The 27638-nt window shown below is 35.3% G+C and overlaps 1 protein-coding gene across 4 annotated transcripts in view; it reads right to left on the bottom strand.

Annotated features, from left to right (window-relative positions):
* Positions 1-27638, bottom strand: part of RB1CC1 (RB1 inducible coiled-coil 1) — a 79008-nt gene that overhangs the window by 35643 nt on the left and 15727 nt on the right. For 3 of the 4 annotated variants that reach the window (XM_054189822.1, XM_054189824.1, XM_054189823.1), the window contains exons 4-12: positions 25331-25457; positions 24896-25066; positions 14252-14454; positions 12869-13292; positions 8651-8821; positions 4421-4605; positions 1816-2002; positions 1649-1730; positions 721-782 (exon numbers count right to left, since the gene is read on the bottom strand). In XM_054189822.1, coding sequence (XP_054045797.1) covers positions 721-782; positions 1649-1730; positions 1816-2002; positions 4421-4605; positions 8651-8821; positions 12869-13292; positions 14252-14454; positions 24896-25066; positions 25331-25457 — 1612 coding nt within the window. Of the gene's footprint in view, positions 1-720; positions 783-1648; positions 1731-1815; positions 2003-4420; positions 4606-8650; positions 8822-12868; positions 13293-14251; positions 14455-19134; positions 19190-24895; positions 25067-25330; positions 25458-27638 lie in introns of those variants that run through there. The other variant, XM_054189825.1, reaches the window with a different exon arrangement.

Below are 27638 nucleotides of genomic sequence, written 5' to 3'. Positions count from 1 at the left end.
AAAAAGTTAAGGGATAAGAGATGATACTGAAGCTTTCTTTACTGTGCTGCTAAACATACAGTCAAATATTAATTCTGTTCAGTATTCAAAACAGTGAAGTGAGTGGCATTTTTATTTTCCCAAGTATCCTATAAAAAAAGCTGCAAAGGAGAAGCTGAAAAGGTTAAACAAGGCAAAGTGAGATGGCAACATTAGAATCAAGGAGAATTATCTTATTTGAACTGACCAAGCTTTATGAAATCTAAGTTAACCATCAATGCTTGATTACAGGTATACTTTTTCACCCCTTCACGTTAACAGCCAATAAAGAGACAAAAAATGCTTTTCTACTCATCCAGTGATTATAGAAAAACACAAAAACCTTTTACTTCCTTTTACCATCCGATTAACTTTATCTCTCTGCTATTCAGAGGAGATAATTAGATGATGAAATTATCCCCATGGCTCCTTTTTTCTGATCATTAATAGCAATTTTTTGTTCAATACCACAGACCCCTTGTTAAAAATGAGTACTGAGTTGACATTTCCTCTCCCACTACACTGCAAGTTATGAACCAATGTTAATACAGGTCACTTGAAATAGCAAAGAAAACTATCCCCCAGCTTTTTCATCTGTGCCAGAACAACCTGACAGGCACTGATCTGCCTGTCAGGCAACCTGACCTTGAATGAATTAAGCATAAGTTTTAAATAAAACCCAAAAATATATTGAGTACATACACAAAAGGATGGAGGCCAGGAATCAAGTCCTCTAAACAAACGATTCCTTAGAAAAGACTTCCCTGGACAAAGAAGAAACAGTTATTTAAAAGAAAGAAACACAACATACAAACAATGTCTCAAGAGAAAACGGTTAAGCTACTGCAGTTTTAACAGCTGAATTAAATTTGAAATTATTACTAACTATGCCATTTCTTGACAACATCAAAACTGCAAGTGACAGAACTTCATGCAAAACCCACTAAGTAGAACTACTCACTTCATTGAAGCTTTTTTGCTTAATGTTTACCCCTGCAAAGGCCTCAACTCCTTTTTCAAATTTTCATTGTAATCTTGCTAATTTCTGTTCCAAAATTTTGATAAACTTTCACTCAACTTTCTTATTTTAGCAGTTCATTCAGAACTTAAGTTGCAAACTTTGCAGAAAATGAGAAAAAATAATCAGATTTCTTTTACCATCAACTTCAATTTTAATTATTTTTTTTTAACTTTTGGTCAAAGTCTTTAGACATGGGTCTTCATTATTGGTTGTTTGTTTGTTTTTTAAAGTTGTACAGAGGAAGTTATAGCCTTACCCGAATATTCAGTACTGGTTTTAAAAGTGTGATTTAAAAGAACAGAAAAAGCTCATGCACAACATTCAAACAGAAACCACATTCAAATTTAATAATTAGAAGTCTTTTACAAGTACTAAACAAATTACAACTTTCACAGTATTTTGGATAATCTATATGAAACAATTAATTTGATTACTAGAAAAAAATTTGTTCATAATATGACCATCTGCCACACTGCATGCATTTTCTATTTAAGTCTAAAAAAGAAAACTTATAAGGTATTAAAGTTGCAACGTAACAAAAGTATTTTAACTACAAAGACAAGTGTCACTTAACCATAATTCTGATCTCACAGAAGAGAAAGTACTTACTGAACAGTTTACCAAAAGATTCCCTTTTTGCCTTTTCAGCTTCATACAGGTGTTTCCCATCTTTTATCAAAGCACCCGCCCACTGTGGAAGGGAAAAATATGTAGTTAGTTGTTAATTTATACATTGACACAAAGGTTTGGTCTCGAAGTTTTACTTACTTACTTACCTCCCTGTAGTGTTTTATGAACATTTTTCTTCTCACAACCTCAACAACAGCTAGACAGTACATTTGAGGAACAGTACTGAGAGCCTCTACAACCTTGACCCTTTCTAGGAGCTCTGTTACAAGACGAAGCAATGCTTGTAGTTTCTCTCCATCTTGGTCAGCATGAAGCATTACAAAACAACACCACCTACAAAAGTAGGTTACACTTTAGAAGATAACAACTTCGTCATCTTTTCTGCATTTAAATTTCACTAAGATTAGCAACATGTCTGGATGAACTGAACATTGACATCATTGTACGTGGAACAACAACAGGTTATCTGGAAGTACCAAGCAATTCAGAATCCAGTAGTCACCTTGCAGTTCCCTGTTAATTTCTCACAGTAAGATATTCACATTAGTGCTCAAAAAATGAACACTTGCCATCATTTCAGTTAATTTTTTTTTTTTTAACAAGTAATGCTCTTAGCACACCTAACCTTAAGAGGAATGATAACATACCTTTCTCCAGAAGAATTAAAAAAACATCCAGAGCAAAGAAGGGACTACTTTTTGTTTATAAATCTTAAAAATACTTATTGAAAAGCATTAGCAAGAAATATTAAGAGTAGGGATACTGTCAAAGAAATAAGATCAAAACACTGTTTGGGAAGCTCACACCATCTACTCACGTACTACAGATAACAGCCCCTGTGACATACAAATTCTCACACCTCGTAACCACACCTTCAATTATCTTATTGATACAATCAATACATTAATTTCAAGCACAGCCACCAACATAACTAAGTCACAGGATAACTAATGAAAAGGCGATCATCTGGTGATGGGGAGAGGAAACATTACAGCAACTTTGCAATCACAGAAGGCAAAAGGTGGAGGTATATCCCACAAGTAATAAAAAAAAAATTTGTTTTTTTTCTTGACAGAAGTGAAGTGAAAATGAAACAACAAATACAAACAAGTCAATATTAAGTGACTAGGAACATATATTAACAAGGAAACTACAAGACCCACTCTGTTGACTTTCTCATCGTATTCAGTAGTAAGAAATAAAAAGAAGGCATTATATGAAGCCAACAAGTGGCCAGTTCAAAACACAAAAGGAAGTACATTTTCCACACAACATACAGTTAAGTTGCAGAATTTGCAAAAAATAGAAGTTTGTGGATTCAAGAAGAAGCTGGACTAGTTCAAGGAAAAACCTCTCCATCAGCAATTAAACAGAAGAGCTGCTTCTAGAGCAGATAAGAATATTCTTCTCTAAGAATATTTAGATATAGTTAAGTTTATGTTCTTTCCTCATTATTAGATTCCCACTACGGTCATTTGCTAGTAACTGCTACTGAAGAGTAGCTAGAAGAACGTTTGGTTTGACACAAAATACAGTGGGGGTTTTTGTATGTCTGTTTCGTGGTTGGGTTTTTTGGGGGAGTGGGGGGAAGCGGGGGCAAGTTGTTGATGGGTTTTAATTTTTTGTTTTTTTAAACATCTATGCTTTGTTCTTCTCTTCAGATCTATCCTCTTTTCATTCACTCTCCACACCTCACTAGTTTATTCCTTCATAAAGGGATGTAAGCCTTTTCCTCTAATAACTCATGAATTAAGTGTATACTACACAAATACTTTAATATATAGGAAATAAAAGTGATATTTATGTCAATCTAGGTTCTACTTACTATCCCTAAATACCTGCTACAATGAAAAATAGTGGAAAAATGTAATCTTTTCATTGGGTTAAGAGCAGATGCATAGGCAACAAATTCAAATTTCGATTTACCTAGCAGTAATTTATTTTACCAACACAACAGGACCTTTGTCACTAGTACACTGCTGCTTCTTCCCGCACCTTGCATCTGCCTCTTCTATACAAACTGCAATCCCTTCAAGAAGAAAAAAATGGATCTTCTTGATGGATATCACAGAATCCAGTATGCAAGTCTAACAGAGTCACAATGTTGCCTAATTATTTGCTGCTAGCATAAACAACTTTTTTTTCCTTCTAAAAATTATTAAACTCTGTATACTTTTCCTCTTTATCTTGACAAGTTATCTAAAGTTTAATTATTAAAGTGCAGTCCCCATTGAGCAATACAGACTACTTACTGCCTTCCACATTATACATTAATGATGCTTACATGAAAAATCACCATTTTTACTGGCTATGACTAGATATAATTATTTTTCGTGAACTACAAGTAAAACAAACTATTGCCATTTTTTTCTCCTTTGATGTGATCACAAGCTACTGAAGAGTGTTTCACTTATGCTTAATCCTTTGAAAATATCAATATAATTGCCAGTCGAATTTTAAATAAGATACTGTTGGCTTCTGAGGTTGATGAGAGAAGCGGGGATTGTAGGTTCTTGGATACTGTTTTATTGATATGAAGACTGTTTAAACTCTAAGAAAAGTTTCTCTTGAAATAGTATTTTGTTTCACACTTAAAAATAACTTCATATAGATACTGAAGTAATCCAACTTTCATTTTCTCTCCCATTAAGAAAAGCTTTATGCAGTACCAAAGATTTTCTTATGACACACCTTCTTTAAACAGCGTTATTGCAAATGAAAGCAATATAAAGTTGAAGAGTTGTAACTTACTTCAATCTGACTTGTAGATTATTTGCAAGCTCCTGTTTGGCAGTGGTACATTTCTGTTTAATATCTAACAGTTTTCTGTGATTAGTTAACATAATCATCAGCTGATTTGCATGACTCAAACACAAATCAGGCAGCACAGAAGGATCTTTCAAGTTCTCAGCTCTCTTCTGATTAGCCAAAAATCCCTAGAGGAAGAGACACATTTGTTAAACAAGATTTGTGACAATCAAAAAGCAGGGAAGTGATCTATCTTCTCTGTAAGAATGCAAGCATTTTAATAAACTCACTGTAACCATTCAGGAGTATAACAGAATGCTACGTAGACAAGTGTCAAAGTTGCTTTCTTTTCATTCTATAAGCCAGACCGAATAAATTTCATCTGATATTTCTCTTTCAAACGGTTACCAACACAACCGTCTAAGAACTATACACGATTAACCAACACCAGTGAAAGATCGCAAGAGCTAAGGCAGCAGAAAAGTAGCTACTAGGATGCAGAGGATCAACCATCATTCTAATTTCTGAAAACAACCAGCTTGTTAACTTCTGGCATATGCAAGACTTCACATCAACTTAGAGCACATTCAGTGCTACTGTGGGTTAAAGAAAATATTTTTTGCATGAAGAAATTCATACATGAAACTAATTCTTCTTGAGAGCCAAGATCACAGCTAGACATCTTATTTATATGTAGGAACTGGGCACAACAAAGAATTATCTGTTGTGGATGGTAACAGGCAACCCCTGGAAGGGTGGGGGATAGAACAGGGAAGATGGACGGCCTTAGATAAACAAGTCTTAGATGGCTGATTACAGTTCCACAAACTTGTTTATTAAGCCTTTGTTTTCTTAACAAAGAATTCAAAACCAGACAATAGTTTTAAGTGTTTCTTTCTGAAGCTGAGATTGATGAGAACCATAAACCATAGAGAGTTATACAAAACTGCTGAAAAATAAAACCACTGTCATTGCTGACTTGATATTGAATGTAAGGCAATCTTGTCATAATATGCTATAAAACATATTTGCAAAGCCTGCAAGAAATATTTCTATCCTAGTGAGAACACCACAGAAATCAAAGAAAGTATCAAACAAGTATATTAAGTGTAATTAAAAGAAAAGGAAGAAGATGCACGCTGAAGATGCAAGAGAACACTGAAGGGTCAACCATTTACTGAACTCTGAGTAAGTTATGTACTGAATGAGCGAGCACCCTCTGTGAAACAAAAGCAGGCTGCAAACACTTTAACTGTCTGCATTATCCAATTCATTATCAATTTCCATTCATCCAAGTGAATGGAAACTAGAAAAGGTGGGAAGAACTGAATCTTACCGAGATGAAGAAGACAGCCCCATCAAAAGAACTTGGGTTGTTTGGTCAAGGAAGACAAAGACATTGAAAAATATGCTGCGATAAGCATTAGGGAATTGCTAAGCACCAAATCAAAGGCAGTACAGGCATGAGAGATTTGAAGTAGTGAAGAATACTTTCAGATCTGAGATTAACTGATGTTTATAAACATTAGGACAATCAGATTCTATACAATTTTGCAACAAGAATAGAAAAGTCAAGAAAATAATTGCCTTTAAATAGCAGCTCAGTAAGCTTTTTAAATGAATCACATGGCATGGAGCCTGAAGTTACACAAAACTGCATGCACTGAGCTAGAAAATCCATTCCAGCTTTACTCTCAGTTCCAAAGGGCTTTTCATAAATTTGAGAATCTTTTGCCATTTCAGTATCTGTGGATACATTTTAAATAAAGTTTAAACTAAAATTACCCTAGTACGCAAATCAGAAAAAAGAATACCAGCATACTAGAAAAACTACAGTAAACTGTCAAAAAAAAAAAAAAAAAGGAGGGGATGGAACCCCAATAAATTGTTGAAAAATCCAAGATCTAAATAATCAATTGTTCTCACAAGTTCTTGCTTTTCTAGCCCTGATCATATGACAGGATTCATTACATGAGCATCACAGTCAAACTAAGAAGGGTCCTGAAATAGACAGGATAATGCCTTTATAGATATTTCCCTATGCCTATTTCTAAATCAAAGAATCAAAAATAAAGGATATTCAAAAACATTTTAGACCAAAGTTCAAGCAATCAGCAAGGAAGTGTGGCAGTCTGATGTAATAAGCAGCTGAGATGACCCTGAATCACTATAAACCTGTAAATCTAACTGTATCAAGAAGCAGGAGGGAAATAAAAGTACAGAATATAACAATAAGTGTAACTCTTCCTTTTTTAGGTCAAAGTCCTTTCCCCAACAGCTTCAAGTGAAAAATAACAAGCCGAGAATCATGGCGGCCATCTGCAAACCATTTTTTTTTTTTTTTCCACTCTGACGGAGCTAACAGAAGACTAACGCTTCTATGAACCCAATTGATGGAAATGCATTTTAGTGTAACAGAATGTTTTGAAAAGCTACACTACCAATAGTGCAAATTAGAGAAAAACAAAACAAACAAAATGTTGGAAAGGATAAGCTATCGGGCAGAATCACAATGACAGATTAAGAGGCTCCCAATTTTCTAGAGGCATACTCTTATTACCTAATGCCACCTACTGACTGCAATTCTATATGCTTATGTCACAAATTCCAGCTTCCACAGAGAAAAATAGTTTTTGAATTTAACAAAGTAGCTTTCCTTATTATATGTTAGGGTCTGGAGATCAATTATTCACAATAGTTTTTTTTCATTTCATTTTCAAAAGGCTCTCTAATGGTCAGTTCACTGAAAAGGCCCACTGGAAACAAAAGAACTCTTACGGAACAAGACAATTAACTAAGCAATGAAGAACTAAGCTTCTAGCAGCAGATGATTTTGTTCCATGGGATAAGTTTGCTTTGTGTTCTTGTAATGAAACTGAGACTGGAAAGTCAACTCAAATTCTGGATAGCGTGTCAGCTTTTTCTGGCCTGAGGAAAGTAAGCCTACAGCTTCCTATACACACGCTGCCAATGGAATTACTGTTGAGATGTTCCTTGTCTTGTTCAATAAAGTACATCCACTTACTTCTTTATGAACAGAAATAGTTCACTGCTGAAAGGTGTGACATAAAAGGAAGTTATCTGTGGTTTTTTTAAGGTAACACCAAATATTAACAGTTATTACACAGGTTGCAAGCACTACCTTTAAAAATACATAAATACTCGTCTATAGATGTTCTACAGTTGGCAAAAAGTTGTCTGCTCTTAAATGTAGCTGTAAGCCAGGTGCAATTTAGATTTGACAGAGATATGTACAAACAGATACTAAGATAATGTTTAAGTCAGATGTTTTCTTTTCCTTAAGTCAAGGATGCTCATTAAAAACATCAATTTTCAAATAAGCTTTAAAAATAAGTATCTACAAAGTTTATAGCTATTAGACAACTTCATCGGATCCTATTTTTATTAGCAGCTTTCTACACTAACGTGCAAAATGTTACACTAACACAGCACAACCTGTTTTTAAACCATTCACTACATGTAACAAGATATACCTTAACATAACAAGAAACACCTTTAAAAGTATTTTCAAAGTTTTTAAATTTACCATATTTTAAGTGATTCTTACTCATTCAGAAGAAATCTAATTTCTAAAATAAAAATAAACTAAATGTATTCTATTCCAGAAACAATACCATATACTGATGTATCTCAGAAGCCAGCAATTTTACACCAGTGCTTTGATGAGAATGCTGATTAGCTGAATTGGAATTAAATATATGTTTCCAAATTACAACCAAGAGCACATTGACAGAAATACTATGGCTATAAAAATATACAGCTTACTATGCAGTTGCCAAAGTTGCAGTGAACTACAGCTCTGCATGTTCCTAGTGCATTAAGCCTAGGATAATTTAAGTAAGACATTTTTATTTTGTAGAGTGTCTTTTTCTGCAATATAGATGAAGCGACATAAATATAAGCCCTATATTTAAGTTCTGGTGCTGTCCTCCACCCACTGTTGCATTTTCAATTATTTTGATGTTTTAAAGAAAGTATTTAAATAAATGTGTAGTTGGAGTTATGAGCTGGAAACATGACCACAAGATGTAAAACTACCAATATTTAAATGAGAAATTATTATGAATATAGCACCTTTCGGGGCATTTCCAGTGTGATACGTTGAAAACTATCTTCCATTAAGACATGCAATTGTTTTGTTGTAATCTTTAACAGCATACACATATCAAAAATCTACCATCTTCCAATGCTACACACACAAACGTGTATTACCTGAGCAAGTTCTTTTTGTTCATTCACCAGTCTGCTGCAGCTTGCTATCATCTGGTCCAATGCATAGAGTCTATCCTCAAGGCCTTTAATAGCCTTCATGTTCTGATTATCTAGTTTGGCGATAGTTTGTCGACATTCTGCCAGAAAGGGTTGGATGATCCTTGGATCAAGCTGGAAAAAAAAAAATTATTAGCAGTTGACATACCGAAAGGTGACATGAGCTAGCTACATGAGTTTTTATAACCTTAGTATTTTCTTCTATTTTTTAATCTAATGTGTGCCTACATCTGTCATCTGTTTCAGAATTCTGAGGTAATAAGCCTGTGGATTTTATATCACAGCATGAATTTCTTTGAAGCATTCCAACCAGACCATCATACAAATCAGGATCCTTACAAGGGGAAGGGATGTTAGTTGAGGGGACAAGGCAGGGCTGGGGGGGAAGAAGCAGTTTAAAGGTAATGGACACAGTCTACACTGGAACAGAGTCCACAGAGCTACAATCAAAACAAGTGCTGAATGTGACTCAATGCAAAGCGCAGTAGGGAGGGTAGTGGGAGAAAGCTGCAAGACCCATTAGCCTTTTCCCACTAAATTAATGTTTTAATTGATTCCTCAGACAACCAAATCAGTTCTAAGTAACTGGAAAACAAGCTACAGAAAAATAATACATTTGTAATACTTTTTTTTTTAATAAAGTTTTAATAATGTTTTTCCTAATAAAAAAGCCATTTTTTAAATTATTTCATCATATGCCTTCACAGGCCATTACTCAGAAAAAAGTAGTGTTTGAAACCTTAAGAGGCTACCAATGCTGCACAGATATTAAGGGTGACTCTTGCAAGTTTCACTATAAGAGCAGTGAAATATATTAGTCTATTTCCTTAGTTCTAAAAACAACATCGGTAATTGCAGTAGCTTACATAGGACAGAGTTTAGTCTAAACCTGGAATAAATTGATTAGGAAAATAATCTAAGAGTCATTAGGTGTTAGCAGAATATGAAAAAAAAATTATCCAAAATGGTTATAGTGTGCCATCTGTAATATCGGAACCTAGTGGAAAGGATCCTATCCTGCAAGGTCCCACCAGCTATCACAACATGGGCTTCTTTCATCAATGTGCAGGGTTAATGCCACTCACATCACAAAGCACACAAATTAACCCATAGAAAAGCCACCACTTATATGAATCAATATTAGCATAAATAAAAGTACTATGTTCCCCTCAATCTATATATTTAACTGTATAAAAGCTTTCATACACAGCACTTTTTCATTCTGGAAACACCCTTCTGGGGTATATAGAGAGGAACCTGAAGAGGAAAAGCATTACAAATTAAGGAGCAACTACAAAGAATAGGTCTTTCATTCTCTTCAAACAAAAAACCAAAACAAACAAACAAGACGATAAGGGGAAGTACTAAAAACTGGTAATTAGCCCAGAACTTTTCAGAATAAATAATTGATGTTATTATTAGCGTCACAAAATACATTACAGTTTTCTGAAAATTACAAAGGTCAGGTTTTAGTATGTTATGGTCTTATGAATCTTGGTCTTTCTCAAATGAGTTGTCCATCTTCAAGAACCAAAAATAGTCTCTGGGATTAAGCCAGACTGCTTTTATAGGATCACCTTCATTGCCATCCTATTCAGGATTACTCCACTGTGGCATCCTGAACAGTTTCTTGACAGACAAAATACTGAAGAACAATATGGTGTGGTTTTTTTTTTTTTCCTTTTTACCTTCAGAAACTAATTGTTTTTTATCTCTCCTTACAAAAAAAAAAAAAAGCCTGTTCCTCTCATTTCACCCTATAATTTATTTCCTCCATCAATACTTTTTATCCCATCTTTGACCTAATTGCATCTGTAGCACTCAGCTTTATTTTCACTGGTAGATAATATTGCTATCCTCATCTTAAAGGCTGGAAAAGGAAGAGACTTTTAAGTGGCTATGATAGCACTTAACAGAAATGTCTGGTTAGCTCCTACTTACCCACTGCTTTTGCTGCAGCCTAGGTTTCTGCAATTGGAAGTGTCATTTTCTATAAACACCTAGAGGCTAGGAGAACAAGATACCTAGCAGCGCTCTGTGTGACACACCAGTTCTGCCAAGGCCACCGACATCAAAGGTATAAAGCTCATATTCTGATGGCTTTAAACTCTCATGAAAACCCGAATTCAGAGTTTCAAACAAGAATTGCAATCACAAACCATTTTTATGGTTCATATTTCCAAGAAGGAGAGAGCATGGGGGGAATGCGGGAAAAGCCATAAAAAAAAGTTAGTGCCATTTTATTCTAGCTTGCTATGATAAAGGTTCATCTCAAGTAAATATTAAAAAAAACAATCATATTGCAAATATTTTTTTAGTATTTTCTTCTCCTTTTCAGCTAGAGGCCAATTCTGATTTGAAATTAATCCTAAATCAATAGTAGGTAAAGATTCAATCCTTTCTTTGTGCTGCTATCAAAACAGGGTAAATTAATGTTTTCCTAAGGAAAACTAGGAGCTATCACATCACTTCAAAGCTTTGGGGATTTTTGTGAACTAAAGTAGTTCAACGTTGACCAATTACAGTTCTGGTAGTGGCCAGAATAGTCTGACTAAAGTGTTTTCCCTACTGCCAATTCTGCTTATGCCAAGAAAATAAAAAGAAACTTCATTTTTGCAGGAGCAATCACATTTTTTTCCCCTACACAAACCAGCTTAAGTTACAAAACAATTACAGTCGTTGTAACAAAGGATTTCTAACTAGTCTTAGATAAGGCAAGGACAGAAAAGCACACAACTACAAGATAGCCTCTCTGCAACATGCGATGTATGTCAGATACGACTACAAGGTCATCAACACAGGCACAGTAAGTATATAACTAAAGTGGTTATTGTTTTCCTTTTTGTATCTTTAGCATCACTATAATTTATTTGGAAGAATTTATTTGGAAGCAACTGTTTAATATCTGTCTCTTAAAACATTGATCTTTATGAGACATTACATTTGCACCCTTTTAAGGTTATGTACAAAGCGAATTTATTCGCTCACAACCAAACTACTGGGTTTTGTTACTCTTGTTTTAGGCTAGTAGAAAGAAAGCACTTTGTAGCATTACTGAACAAACAGGACAGATAACTGTCTCAGACTTCTGCAATTAGGAAGTCTTTCACACACAAAACTGACTATTTTTTTGGCTAAAGGAAAAAAAACTTGTAAAGTCCAATCTTCCTTTTAGCCTTTTCTGTATTATTATTTAAGACAGCTGAAAATTTTAAGCAGCCGTTAATATTAAGTCAAATTCTCCAACTACTTTTAAAACAGAATTGAAAAAACAATGTACAGAACTGACTGCATCATAATGATCCCTACAACAGATGGGATTTAGATATAACTGAGACAGTCTTCCAGTCCTACCTTAAGGAGGAAATAAAGTGTCAAAGAGAACAGAAACTGTTTTATTTGTTCAACATATATTGAGCTGTAGTAGTATAAAATTGTACATATGCAAACAAGGCTAGACAATGTAAGAAAATTGAAATGAAAGCAAAGAAAGAAGGAAACCTCTAGGCAACAGGTTTTTAAAAGGTTATAATGCTCACTGGTTAAAATAATCATTTGGAAAATAAAGAAAGTGAGCAATGTTTTATTCTACTACCAGCAGAAATGCAAATGGACATGGTGGGCTCTTCCAAGTGCATCTGTACCAGCTAATAAAGAATGCATGTATAGAGTATGTAAATTTCTCGCAATTAACCACATTAATTTGTCCTATGTTTTAACAAAGGCTTCAGTATTTTCAACACAAAGAACGTTAACTTTGGTCCAGGAAAAGCTTTACTTTCATTACTAGAATAATTTCTATGAAAAAGGCAAAGAAATAATAGAAGTCAAGTCACTTTACTCGTACAGTACAAGAAGCTATTGGCTTTCCAAAATGAATGGCTATTTGAGAAACAATCCAGATAACAAGCATACATTGTGAAATTATACATTTTCCTACAGATCAAATTCTTAACGCTCAAGAACTCAAATTACTTCCCACACCCCCACTGCCCACCCCACCCCAGCTTCTGCTTGGGTCTCCATGCAGAAAGTTACGTGAGAAACAACGAATTACAAAAAGTTGAGTCACTTCAAAAGCACTGTTGTCCGCAAACTAAACACCAATATTCAACGCAAAATAATTTGATTTAAAAAAAAAAAAAAAAATCAGTAACTTACCCGGCTCATAGAATCAAAACATTTTCTGACCAGCGATTCAACGTCATTAGGTCTATCTTGAACATTTATCCAGTCTAACAAAGACACGTTGAAGGAAGGCTGATCATCATCTTTCAATTCTACTGATGTTTCATTGTCCTGGACAGTAGCATTTTCACCAGATTCCTTATCACCTTTTACATTTTCAGAATCTGTGCCTTCCAAAGCTGAATGTTCAACTGACTTGCAAAATGAGGCTAACATTGATTTACTGTTCACTTTAGATATATCAGAAGAAACCAATTTCCCATCCTCAGTTTCTTCACTTTCTGCCCCTCCATGCTCAGCTGAAGAATCCAGTCTTCCTAAACACTCTCTGTAACTATGTCTCGTTAGGCACTCCAGCAGCGGTATCTTGGCCATGATAGAAACAGCAGAACCCAAGCTTTTTTTTTGAAAAAGGTAAAAAGAAAAACACATCAGTATCTAGAAGCCAACATGACATAAAAACTGAGATATAAACCACGCGTAATATAAAGTACTATTTATTTTAGAATTGAAGCCGATTTCAAAATTAATCTGGTAACTACCCTTTCAAAATACTGTGTCAGTATCAACATCGTGGGAGGACAGCTAAAGTAGTTATAATTTTTGCTCTCCTCCACTGCTGAATATGAACTCTTCCAAACTTCCAAGTAAGCTTACGTTTATAATGCAATAAAAAAAAGGACAGTTTGATAAACTGTCTATATATTTGGTAAAAGCTACGAAGTTCAACTTTTTTTTTCCCAGTTAAAACATATTTATGCTTTATTTCTTTAATACCTTCTGTTAGGCAAAGCTCTTGCAGCTTTATAGCAGATATACTATAATATATCACCATATTCATCACCATCATAATACTATGTTGTTCAGAAAGATGTCACAGATACATATGTATATACACACATATATACACACACACTCTCAAAGGTATACATATACACAGAAAGATTGCGTTATGACTTCATACTTTTAACATAGATCGTAATTCTTAATATCAGCTCAAGTGTATTAAAAAGCAATTAATTCAGAAGTGCAAATATGCATTTTAAAATGTTGATTAATATCTAAATTTACTATCTAGCTATTTCTGCACATTTGGAAGGACTTCAGCTCTTAAACAGCTGTTCATTAACAAATGCGTCTTCCATATAATTCCATATAATTTCTGTGTGCCGATGTATACAAGGAAAAAGTGTCAGTCAAAAAAATAAATAGTATAGAACAGGAAGTGACACATAATCAAACAAACACACACATGCTTGATTAATTAGAACTAGCACCAGACACACAGCACTCAAAAAATAAGTTTAAAATATAGTAACTTCGGAGACTGAGGCTGAAGTTTAATAGCAAACCTACTGTGTAAGTTTCAACTTGATATCATCTATGGACTGCAAATAGCTTGAATATACATTTTCAAACTTGAAAAGTAGCTTTTGGTAAGAGTATGTACAATCTTCCAAGTTGGCCATTATGGCAGCCCAGCCTTGATGCTGAAGATGTTCATCATGTACAAGACCTTCACAAAAGGAGCAAAGTTTCTTGGCAACCTCATACATTTCCTGCGAAAAAAACATCCAACAAAAAATGCGAATCATTTCAGGTTATTAATGTTTTATATAGTTACCACAGTAAAGTGAGACTTTTAGAAAATGTTAACATAAAGTGTTAGATTTAGGTAGCTAAAGAGTTGTGCACCTTAAAACCTCAACCAAAAATAACAAAGCTTCCTCTATTCTTAATTAAAAATGTTAATTAGATGACGAAAAAAATGTATAGACTATTTACTGGGAAATATCTTCAAAACAGGCAGGTGAAAGTTGCAGTTCCAAAAAACCTTATAAAATTAATTAAATGCTTCTAATCGAGAATATTCAGTGCACACATGCATAAATAATAATGCCTGTACTAATGTGGTAGAAGGAGCTGGCAAACAAAGTCCATTAAGGAGAAAATTATTGATGAGCCAAGCAGAAGCCCAGAACAAGACAATGAACTGCAGGATCAGTCCGCAGAAGCACAGGTGCATCAGATGGAAGAAGAGACGCATGAGGAAAACAGCAGGGTAGATAGTTAACTGAAGTCTTCCATGGATTAATAAACTAGATGCAATGTGATGAGCAGCAGCATACAGTGTCCAGAAAACTCTAAAACACACCCTGAAACTTGGTATATGCAAACCAACATGGAAGCTTTTCCATTAAAGAACTGGACGACCGAGGCATTTTACTGGCATAAGAAAGTGAGAATTTAATTACCACCCAACTTGTCAGAGTTAAATCAGAGATCTACATATGGCAAGTACTTTATCATACTAAAAGTGCACTAACAGCAATGCCTATTATATTAAATTCAAAAGTTGTAACTCCTAGTAGAAAAGTAACTACTTTAAGTTTACCAGTTTAAGAAGACAGACTGTCCACCTCAAAGTGCCTACTACTCAAATACCAGAATAAGAAAGTAAAACAAAAGTCATACAATGAATCTTTCAGCTCAATACTTCGTCAATAACATACTACATGGAAAATACTCTCCTGAGCTTACTTGTATGTTGGGTTCTAATATATACCCACCCTCCAAGAAATAAAATCTTTACTTTTTGCAGGTTGAGCATACTGTTAAACTAGGACTGAACACATAACTCTGGCTCTAGTACACGTGAGAAAACCACGCATGGACAAGCAAGTTATACAGCAGCGTTAAAAATGCAGCACACCAGTATATTTCAGAATGCATTTGCTGCTGAACACACGTTTAGCAGCACGTATGCATACACACACACAAAAAAAATTTAGCCCAGCAAAACTTATCTTCCTGAAATAAACAACAAAACTGCAGAGAATTTTATTGAAACGTTTCAGCATTAAAACTGACAAAACCTGAAAGTTATGAACATCCCCCCACCTCCTTTTTTTTTTTTTTCCTTCAAAGTCCAAGCCTTGTCTGAAGCAGCATGACAAAAATTCCGCTATCCTTCAAATCATTGTTATCTTAAGCTATCAGCAGAGGAACAATTAATATATAAACATACTTATACAAGCAACTCAAAGGAAATCAAAAGCTAGTACAAATTACTAAACTTTATAGTAAAGATGCTATTTGTCATTTTCTTTTCTGAACTTTGCTCATTTTCTGTGCACATGAGAAGAAGGATTTCCACTTTGAAAAGAACAGTTATTTTATTTGCTGCATAAGGTCTCGCTTCCCAAGTCAAAATCAACCGTTAACACAACTGGGACAGCACCCAGATAGTGCCAAAACTTGCAAGTTATCTTCTTCAGACTATCTCCAGCTCATCTATACAACTTGAATTCACATAAGCCGACTAATGCAATACTGACAACTTGAACAATTTTTCTTATTTTCTTAAATTCACTTTGTATACAAATTACACAAAGGCAAATTCCACAGCACATATAAAAAAAGCAGAGCCACTGCTTCCTCAATTATCATATTAAGAACAGTCTGTTTCACCCTAAGGTATACTATAAAATACACCAGAAATATGAAGCTGAAAAAGTAACTACGTGTCCCCATCGTGTTCTAATAGATGTCCTGGGAATGCACACAAGCGTTTCACTTTCAACACTATTCTCTTCCTAAAGCCAACCTTCCTCAAAACTATGGGCAATAATTCCAGAAGTGAGAGCATATGCAGAACCACGCATTATTTGAAGACTACAACAATATAACCCATCTATAAAATCAAAAACGGATCATAAAGTCTCTTTATGCAGTTCCTTCAAGTGAGTATCACAGTTCACTGGGAAAGGAAAAACTGGACTTCTCCCACCTTCAAATAAAAATGCTTTTTAAAAGCCCTGGGTAGAAGCTTCTGTTAGTTCTATTTTCCTTTGGACAAACTCACTTAGCATGGCACAACTCACATGTAATAAGGAAATGTACACATTAGGCTTGATATGACCACACTTTCCACTCTGAGACATACTCTTAACTAGTGGGCAGTGTTTGCTTTTTTAGCTAGATCTATTTATTGTGTTCACAATGGAAGTCAAAAGCTACAAGTTTGTCTCGTCCTATGAAGCTTTATTATATGTCATTCTTGATGCTCCCTTGAGAAACTAAGTATTGTCGATTTAAGATTTTAGTTTTAACAAGGTTATGTCCTCAGCAACACACTTTCGAACACAAAACAGAGGTCACAAGTTACCAAATTTTAGTAGCAAAAAAAAAAGTCATTACAGTTGAGACCATTTGTTACACTACTGATGACCAGCACTGACACTGTGTCTACAAGTCTGACCTGTGTCAATTTACACAAATTTAACCAAACCAGAAGCTTGTATCCCAGAAGTCTGACTCCTATAAAAGTAAGAGTAAACAACAGTATTTCCCAGAGAGGTAAATTCATGTTTCTTTATTTTTTAGAAACCACCTAACAGAAGGGCATTCTAGTAAGCGTCAGGATCTGTCATATAATAGAGACATACCCAAAGGAACTGTTACATAAAACTAAAAATACCCCAATGCCATCTAAGTATTCAACCAGGTATTCATTGTCCGATCAGCTGCAGCTCCTCGTTGTATATGCAGATGTGGACATTAAAACAAAAAAGTCCCCTTATGAAAGGAATCATAAATACAGTACTGAGAGACAAAAGATTTGTTCTGAGCTATTTAAAGCTCAATGAGCTCAAAATTCATTAGCCTGAAAATATAGCTAAGTTTCTTTCAAATAACATATTTTCAAAGTTACCTGCAAGCTAATACACTACAACTCAAGTTGTATGGCTAAACAGAGACATGACTGTTTCACGGCACATATGCAAGTTATTACAATGGCATTCCATATTATCATCCTCCCGAAGTTATTTTTACATGTGTATCCCAAATACTGAAAAAATTCCCTCCAGGTGGTGAGGGGCAAGCAGTAGAATTCCATCTGTATGGATGAACCCAAACACAATGAGAGTCTGTAGGACCCCACTACCGCTTTTGATGCTGGTTCCTTAGGCAATATCATGAAACAAGCTCATTACATTCAAATAGTAAGGAATATTACTCTGAATTCAGGGTAGTAGATGGTTTTAATAAAGTTCAAACCACATGGAGTAACTATTTGTCCAGCTATCAGAACTGTTTCAGTCTTAGACCATACTAAGCAGACACCAATGCAGGGTATAAGAGCACTGCGTTAAAGCATTGTTTTATTTTTTTTAATGCTGCATGGAGGGGTTAAGAAGTAAACACTATTTCAGTCAATGCTACAACCCTGCTTTCAAAACGTGAGGGTCTGCAGTAAGGAAATGAAGTGGTCAAGCTTTTTGCTTCCTTTAGAGCATCTATGTAGCTTATAAGTAGTTAAGAAATTAAAAACTACACAGATGTTTGTTTCTTATCATTCCGTCACTACTGAAATACATCTTCAAGTCATTTAGCTTGTTCTTCCTACCATTTCCATAGACAACATTTCTGGGGAGACCTCCTCAGGCTGTTTTAGAAGGATCAAGACCAATCCAGTACACATAACCAGTATGTCTATATGCAGAAAAGAATTAAGCAGTTCTCTGCTAAAAACTGAATTATGTCACAAATATAAATAAAAGCCTGCGATCCAAACATGTTTTAACACTTCTCAGTAAAGTTGCCAGCTCCAGCATAGAAAACAAAGCCTGCATAACAACAGGCTTGCTTTTGTCATTGATTTTTCACAGACACACTCAAGGGTAATTGGCAGACACCCAATGGTTCACAGAGCATAAAAATTAACTTCAGTTGCCTTGTAGAGCTATGTCCACCTTATTTGGCTATACCAGCATAGCTAGAACATTGACAGCTTCACTGTACCACTGGAACGTAGACCTCAAGAAGCACCACTACCAGTACATGACTAGACAAACACAAGCTAATCTCAACTTGCTGTTATACTGAAGAGTAAATAAAAGCCTCTTCACTTCCTAATTTGTCAAGAAATTCACAGGCCCACCAGAAAGATTTTTATCTTTGGCTGGGTGCTTTAACAGAATGTTTACTTGAATTACTTCCTTCAAACATCTTAACTTAAATTTAGGTGATTCTGATTATAACTACTTCCATTTAGTATGTTTCAACCAAAATCGGTAGGAGCAAAGTATATTTTATCTAAAACAAAAATTAACTGGTAAAATATTTCCCATCAATTTCAAGACTTTGTCTTTGTATCCCACTGTCGTTAATTCTGCTGATCTGAATGAAAAAAATCCGGGGAAGGTCTGTTTGTCTTAAGTGGTCTTTGGACTTACCTCTAAAGAACAAAAGTTCTCAGGAAATGCAGGGTTCTTTCCATTCTCTACAACCCTGTGGTAAAAGGAAACAAGTCATCAAAGTCCTCTATTGCCACGAGTCTGAAATCCTGCAAAAAGGACTCCTTCTAGGTTTCAGTCACCCTAAAAACCAAACACCTCAAGCCAACAAAAAAGATCCTTGAAAGTGAAATTACACACGTCCATACACTGTAACAGCAGATAAATACTTATACAGAAGGTAACCATTATCTTGCGTACCAAAATTAATAACCAAGATCATTATCTCTAATTCATACACCTCCAACTAAAACATCAGTAAAGCTACTGGATTAACCACTTCAAGGTTCCAGCTTTTAAAACCTGTAATTGGAACAGTTAACTTCACTGTGAGGGAGACTGGTATTTCATGGCAATTTCTCTCCTTCCATTAGACAGCTGGTTATTCCATTCTCCTTTAGTATTGGTCATTTTTGGTGACTGCATCCTTTGGACATTTGTGCACATAGTTCACAGCTTATTACACACTCAGAAAGTATCTATTTCATCAGCATAATACAAAATAAGTTATTTTGTAAGTCATAGATAAGTGGCTTTTTCTTCAGTACTGCTTTCACTAGCTCTTTGCTCTAATATTAAAAGGAGGCTGGGAGAAGTCAAGTGACAGAATTTACTACCAAAAAAATACTGAGAAGCTGACAAGCCACCACAGCCAGTGAATCAAAGCATGGTACAAGGTAAGTGATAATTTCTACTAGCTTGATTCCAAGCCACCCGAGTCTTTTTCTCCTGGTGATTTTTCTAAAAGCTTGATCTAACAGTTCTGGTTACAAAGGCCAACCAACACACATATTATATCTTTTAGTATACCTTAGGGTAAACCAAAGCCTACTCCATTTTAACCCCACACAGCTCAATTACTTTAAAAGATTAAGAGATTGGTTGTTAATCTGAGTTACAAAGAAGTCTGGACTTCTCTGGAGCAGCTAGAAATCTGTCTGCCGATTAGACTAGTAATTTAGCCAAAAAGAATGAGTAGCATTAATTTAGCTACACAATTGCTACAAACATTACAACACCTTAAAGAACATTAAAATTTTAAAGTAACTCTGTTCTGGAGGGTGTCAAAAAAAGCTTTCTAGTAGAAGTGAAAGAGCATTTCTCTAAACAGCAGATACGCAGCTTTCAGGAAGCATGACTATACTTCTTGGCTTAAGTATTGTGAAGCATTTGGAACTAAACCAAGAATGATCTAGGTACTACAACTGCAGCCATGGTTTTGGCAACCAAACGAAATGACTACACAAGTTTCTCATCCTCATTCCTATTTCTTAAAGAAAAACTGACCGGAATTGACAGTTTGATAATGACAGCAACAGTACCACATGAAATGTGAAACACATCCACTAACAAAAAGTCCAAGTTTCCAATAACCTCCTTCTGGGACAAATAACATGGGAACTTCAGTTAGATCACTTGAAAAAAAAAATAATAATCCTTTCCTAAAGGCTAAACTACCAGAAATTATTTTAAGCAGTAGTGTTAAAAAGACCATAAGAATAACAAAACATAGTTTATTGCACAATCCGCTATGTAGAGAACAGCTTGTCTTCTCCTAAGCTGGTGCGTACATAACTTTTTGCGAACACTGTGCACCTCATTGTCCAGATACTGCAGCTCAAGGCCAAAACTGCTGAACAGAAAGAGAGGTGGGAAACCAGGCTAGTTGTAAAAAGGCAAGCTGTAACCCTTTAGGCACAGATATCTCAAAGGTAAGATTTTAGTCAAAGGGAAAGCAGGATACTAAGACATAAAATGAAAAAAGAAAGTTGCTTTAACTGAGATTTAAAAGCCAGAGAGCAGCTGCAACAAACACTGACCAAACAGGATCTGGTAACAAAAGTTTATAAAACAAAGACATTGTGCTGCATATGACAAAAACTATGGCAAGAATTTCAGTTTAACTGGTAAAAGAACAAGTTAAGGTAACAGACATAGCTTCTTTAAAGCTACCAAATATTTATGCCATGAATTCTACATAACAAGATCTTGAGTAATCAACAAGAACTTAAGAAAACCTAGAGATGTTAAAATCATGAAAGAAAGAAGAAATTGAGGTATCTTGATATAATAATCACAGTACCACAGAAAACCAAACAGGAAGCACTAAGTTTCCTACAGGAATGATTTTTGGTTAGGAGGTATTAAAATCTAAAAAAGGCTACATATAAGTTAGTGAAATTAGTTTTGATTGTGGAAAAAAAAAAAGGCTGCTTTTATGTATACTTATACCTTATACACTTACGGACAAAAGGCTATAAGAATGTCAGGGCCTCCACTGTGAACTAAAAGATGACTTTTGGTTATATCTGAGTAGTAACTAAGGATATCTAAAAATTATGCAAAAAATGCAGAAAGCAAAAGCAGAATTTCAATCAATAATGGTCACTTTTAGACAGACAAAAAACAACGGAGAGGAAATAAAGGCATAGATTAATAAAAATACTTGTTAAAGGAGAATCTAGAACTACTTGTTACTGCGAAAAAAAAAGTTAAAGGCTATATACCAGCGTATACAAAGTATGGATCAGAAAAAGTGAAACAGAAATATCTGTCCACCTTTCTCCACAGTACAAATAAGGCTCTAAGGTAAGGTAAGGTGAAAAAAACACCTTTCATACAGTTCTACAGCATAGTTGCCAAGTAGGTCTTGGCACCAGTTCAAGTCACAGGTCCCGACAAACTTGAATAAACTAAACAGTTTTCAAGCAGGCTTAAAACGAGGGAGGAAAGACAGAAATAGAAGTCCTCACGCCCTGAAATATTGATAATACACATGGTGAGTTTGTCTGTTGCTGAAGTAGATGTAGGGCATGAAGCATAAGAGATAACCAAGAGCTCCTGAACAGTAAGTTAGCAGCCATCTTCTAAGCAATTTTTTACTATTTCGTAAGCTGTTTACAATTTCATATCAGGTCTGATTTAAAAAAATCATACTCTCTAAAATTAATAAAAAGACAAAACTTGGATCACTGTAAGGCAGATTTTTCATGCCACTTTTACAGGAAGTCTCTCGTACAGTACTCTCAGTGTGGCTTTGTATGCATCAGTCTCACAATTACAGAGGTTCAAAGCCTTTCTAGCTCTCCCCAGATCTTAATCAATTTCGAGAAGGATTAATATCTCATGTTCCCTATTCCTCCCAGCCAAGAGGCTTACGGTGAACCTTGAAGAAGATTAATGTTCTAACCACATTCCCACTTCTCCCTCAGTCTCTTCTCAATTACTGCTCAATATGTTTCAAGCAGGCACCATGAAAAACTGCTTTAGTACAAGACTGCTACACTCTTTTATACAGTTTTCACACCTTGATACATCTAAAATCATGACAGACTATTTACTAATCTTCCACCATGTATGATGGTTCTGTTATTCCCCTGACCTCCCAAAGAAGCATCCAATGAATTTTCACAGCCTAACACAGAGCCTATGGTTTTGAAAGATTTAAAATCTTGGATGAAATTAACTGTGGGTATAAAGGTGTATCAGATTTAAGAATATTATACCTATCTAGTCTTTAAATAAATTTGTAAGTTTTTCACAAAGATTCTATTACCATTGTAGTCCTTCTACAAGCAGGGAAGGACTAGAAGAAGTGGGAAACAGAATAATCATTTTAAAGATAAATCTACAAGCTAAAAATAAAACCTCAACTCTATTTAAATCCATTTCTAAATACCTTTAAATACTAAATTCCTCCCCTATCCCATAATAATATTAATAGGTGCCATCAAGAATGGCAGACCAGCTCAGAATGATTCTCTCTAGATAAACTTTTCAGTCTCTAGCTAAATATTATAGCTCCAGTTGGCCAATAAAAGCTGTACTCCATGCAGACACTTTTAAGAGTATTTCTGAAATATGGGCTTCCCTTACAGAAGGCTTGCTACCAGAATGAGCCAGTAAAGATCTGAATTAATTTAAAAGCAGAAACACTGCAATAAACTTGCATGCTCTGCATATTAATACACCCTTCAGAATCAAGGGGGAAGAGAAGGTAGCACTAACAATCCTTTTTAAGTCTAAGTAGCAGAATTTTTTATAAAACTCCTGGAATATGAAAACCTTACTCCAGAGGAATTAAATCTGTTCTATCAGTGTATACTAACTTCACCAGACCAAAATCAAAATTAAGACTCTTCAAGACCACAAAATCAGGGATGGGATGAAGAAAGAAGATATCAGCAGTGAGAAATGTGAGACTGGGTACCATCACCTTTCACTTCCATTACCCTAAGTAAAGCACAAACATGAAGACCACAGTAATTACTACAACCCCTCTCCCCCTTTCATATCAAATCAATGTTAAGCATTTAACAGGTATCAGTCTTGCTGACTTCTGTAAGATCCTCGTAACACCTCACAAAACATGATTTCAAAGCACTTTCCATTTCAGCTGCTACAACGAGAATCCTCACGCTCTTCAAGGAGCACAAATGAAAACCTCCCACTCCAAGCTGAATTCACATCGATATCAACTCTTCTCCATATGACAGTCAGATAATTCACAGATCCTTAATAACTCAAGGCCCTATTTACTAAGTCAGCACTAACTGTCAACAGGTGGTGGAAAGAGGAAGAGAGTCTACTGGACTCAATCCTTGCCTTAAATCAGACAGTACGTCAAGATCAGATTATCCATGATAACTTTCCCCCTCCTGGCAGGTCAGGAGGCCAAAGGGGAAAACCAAAAACTTCGTACTACATGGAAGACTTAGCACTTTTCTCTGGATTCAGCTGTACAGTATTAAACCCCAGCAACTTCAATTGCTAAATATTCTTTTGGACGGCATTAAAGTTGTCACTGAAACTAAGAAACTTTATTACCAAGACAACATGCTAAAAACATTCCTATTCATTTTGTTCTAAGTGCTAAACATAACCATTCCCCCACTCACCGCTGTTGGAAGTTAAAATAACCTTTAGAAACATGAAAAATATTTAATGCATTTAAATGTAAAATTTGAAAAGGAAAAATGAAGGCAGTATTTCCTAACATGAAGAAAAGCAATCAGTCCAGCTACAGAAGGCAGTGTGTCACTCTCCTGAACATGGCAGCCGTTTCTCCTGCACGCACACTTGATACCCTACTGACTATGTTGCAGGGAACTAGTTCGCCCTGTCAAAATAATACAGAAGCAATCAAATTGGAATTCTGACAAATTTGCTTTTTATGCAAGTAAAAGCCAACACTCAATAATAAAAGACTGGAATTTTAGGAAAAGGAAACTTAGTTTTATGAACACCTCACCAGTTTTTTTAGACATAGAAGATGAAACAGAAGCTTGGCAAGGTGCTTTTGAAAATTATACTGCTAATTTTCTACTTGGGTTAACAACATTTTCAAAGTAACGAACTTTTCTGTTTTCAGGTTGAAGCAGACTGAAGACATAGAAAATAAGGCAAAGCACTAAGGCAAGCAACCAGATTGTTTTTATTTTGCAAATGCTGTAAACATATGCATCCATAAAGCTGTACTACAATATCCTTTTGAAAGAAGCTTTGAACATGCTGAAGAAACAAGCGCATTTCAATACCTACCTTGGCTTCAAGACAAAAGATCTGAAGAATACATCATCACTAATATGCCGTTCTTACTGTCCTTTGAACAAACTATTTCATAATTTGTACCAGGCTTCCCCTCTGACATACAAAAAGGTTATTTTCCTTTGTTGTGCAAGTACATTAAGAATTTACTTACCACAGCAAGTTGTGTCCGTGATGCTACCGTATGAAACACTGCAGGCATCATGAGAGATTCTTCTACTTTCAATTCCATCTCATTCTCTGCTGAAAACGTGGTTTTGGGGATAGCTGGTGGACGTTCACACAAAATCATTTCTTTGTTGAATAAAAAAATTGGGTTGGTATCCTACACTCAAAAAGAAGATGAAACCAAACACTGAGTAACAGTAACATACTATTCAATCACCAATTATTTCATCATGTGGGTAACATATCTTAAGAATATGTTAAAATCTACATGTGTAAGCTGAATACATAAACGTCTGTTTCTCAAAGCAAAGAAATCCAGCAAGTAGCACACTACAGAAAAATACTTAAACACCCCTTCGTAAAACGTCTTTTTCTTCCTTTATAAATGACAGTTTAGACAAAGAATGCCATATGCACTTACTGTTCCAGCACTGTAACTACACACTCTTCTGTCTGGTGCCATACACTCTCCTCCATTGACAACCAGTACTTGGTGCTGAATGGCAATCTTATATTTTGTTTGAATTGCATGTTTCAGATCAGCCACGCTGGAAAAAAAAAGGGAAGAGAAGATGACACTACCAGCATATTTGTGTCTCTAATTTTACATATTCCTGTAACAGAGACAGATGACATGTCTGTATCAAAGCAGAACTTTTTTTTAAAAGAGCTATTACTTTCTGTTCTGCACAATGACATATTTCTACGTTTTTTAAGTGCTGTAACATGTTGCATTCTGGATGTCCAGCTAATAAGCTATCAGCTAAAAGATGACACCCTCTGCATTACTGGCAAGTCATCAGCAATCTTTTTCCAAGATGATCTGATAGCATGCTGAAATTCTGGATAAGTCACATCAAGCACTTAGGATAATAACTGTAAAAGTTATATTATGTTCTTCGAATATATACTTTAAAAACAAACAGCTGACTTACAGAAACCCTAGAAGATGACAACAATAGTATTAACACTTCATTATGCATAACCTAAGAACAATTTCACCTAATCAATTCTAACTGATTTACTGTACATGAAGTGCAGTATAGCATTTAACAATAACAGGGAATTAAACAATCCATACAGATGCAACAAATTCCTATAAACATTACAGACACTTTCAATGTGGAAACAGTAGATCAATAAACCATTCCTGTTTTCATTCACCATGCTCATACCTTACATTCTGGATGATGACTCCTTCACTTTACTGCTTATTTTAGACAGTTCTAGACTTGGTCTTGAAGGCATAGGCAAACACCAAACTAAACAAGAATTTACTAATATGACACAGTAAGTGACACAAATTAACACACTGGGGTAGTACCTGTGCAAAGGTATTTAAAAGGTTCAGAGTATCAATGGTTTTGACATAACTGTCAGGAAGCATAACTATGTTACTGGCTATATGGTACTTCAAAAATAAAGATCAGTTATCTAAAATAACCATGATTCAATATGACATCATGAATTCACTACAAACATTTCATGAGCACAAGCTTGTACTCGCTAGCTGCGTTACAGAAAACATTCACGTGCCACCTCTGTGGTCTTTGGGAAGACAGCTTGGCCTGTCCACCTACAAGGAGATAGGCAAAGAACCTAAGAGAGTCGGTCTTGATAGAAAGTAAGTCTATATATACAGATACAAAGATAAGAAGTTAAACTGTTCAACTGAAGAGTCTTGGATTTTGTGCGGTTAAGTCATGGGAAGGAGTCTTTCTCAAAGAACTATCCAACTGAGCAAAAAGTCAGCCCATATCGGACTATTAGGTGCCAGGTCAGATGCTGTATCTCACTCACCATGATTTAGGAACAGAATGTCTCAATACACCAGACAGCATACAGGGGTGCTGACACACCTGCAAATGACCCAGTAGATCCAGAATGGCTGAGATTAAACACTATTTCATACTCAATAATACCCTGAATGTCAGTGGGCTTTGCAGAAGTGCACACAAAAACAATCAGTATAGACAGTCTTAGGGCCCTTCCACCCCAAACAAGTTTCAAAATCCAAACTCACTTGTTGAGTCATGAAAATTACAAACAGGAATTCAGGAGAAAGAAAACAATGGATTTGAGCACAAAATCCATGGTAGAATTTTTTCAAGCACAATTACTTGCAACTTACTCATCACTGATAAAATATGAAGACAGCATGTAAGCTCGGCTCTTGCTAGCTCCAAGGTGTATGGGCTACTGTGGTATTATACACAATTTACTTATTAGATCAGAGTTCCATACGAGAACAACGGAAAAGGGTACAATACACCCAGTATACCTACACCTCTCTAAATGCATCTTTACATTTGCAAGATGCCTTTAATGTGCAGTGAAAAAAATACAAATAGTAAAGTTGCTGGGACTTAATTGCGATTCCGTAACACTTCTCTTATTTCAGGCAGTTGGTCATTCAAAAGTTCACATTTTACATATAAATTGCTGTAAAACATTTTAGAGCCTTACAACATAGGACAGAACCAACTTTTACCCACCCTGAAAATGAGACAAAAACCTACATGCCAGTTCTTTAGTATCTTATCTAAAAATATTATAAAGCACACATTTTCTTCAGGATGAGTATATACTGACAGGAAAAAGAGCAATCCGTAGAATTTCTTCTGTGATGCCAGTCAGTAAAAAATAAACCTTTTACAGATGAATTCTAAATAAAAACACCATCTAATAAAAGATCACAGAAAATCAGAAGTCATTCTGACAGTTTTTCC

This window comes from Rissa tridactyla, chromosome 2, assembly GCF_028500815.1.
Source record: "Rissa tridactyla isolate bRisTri1 chromosome 2, bRisTri1.patW.cur.20221130, whole genome shotgun sequence".
NCBI lineage: Eukaryota > Metazoa > Chordata > Aves > Charadriiformes > Laridae > Rissa > Rissa tridactyla.
The sequence above is the reverse complement of the archived record's forward strand: the minus strand, read 5'-3'. Positions and strand labels throughout refer to the sequence as shown.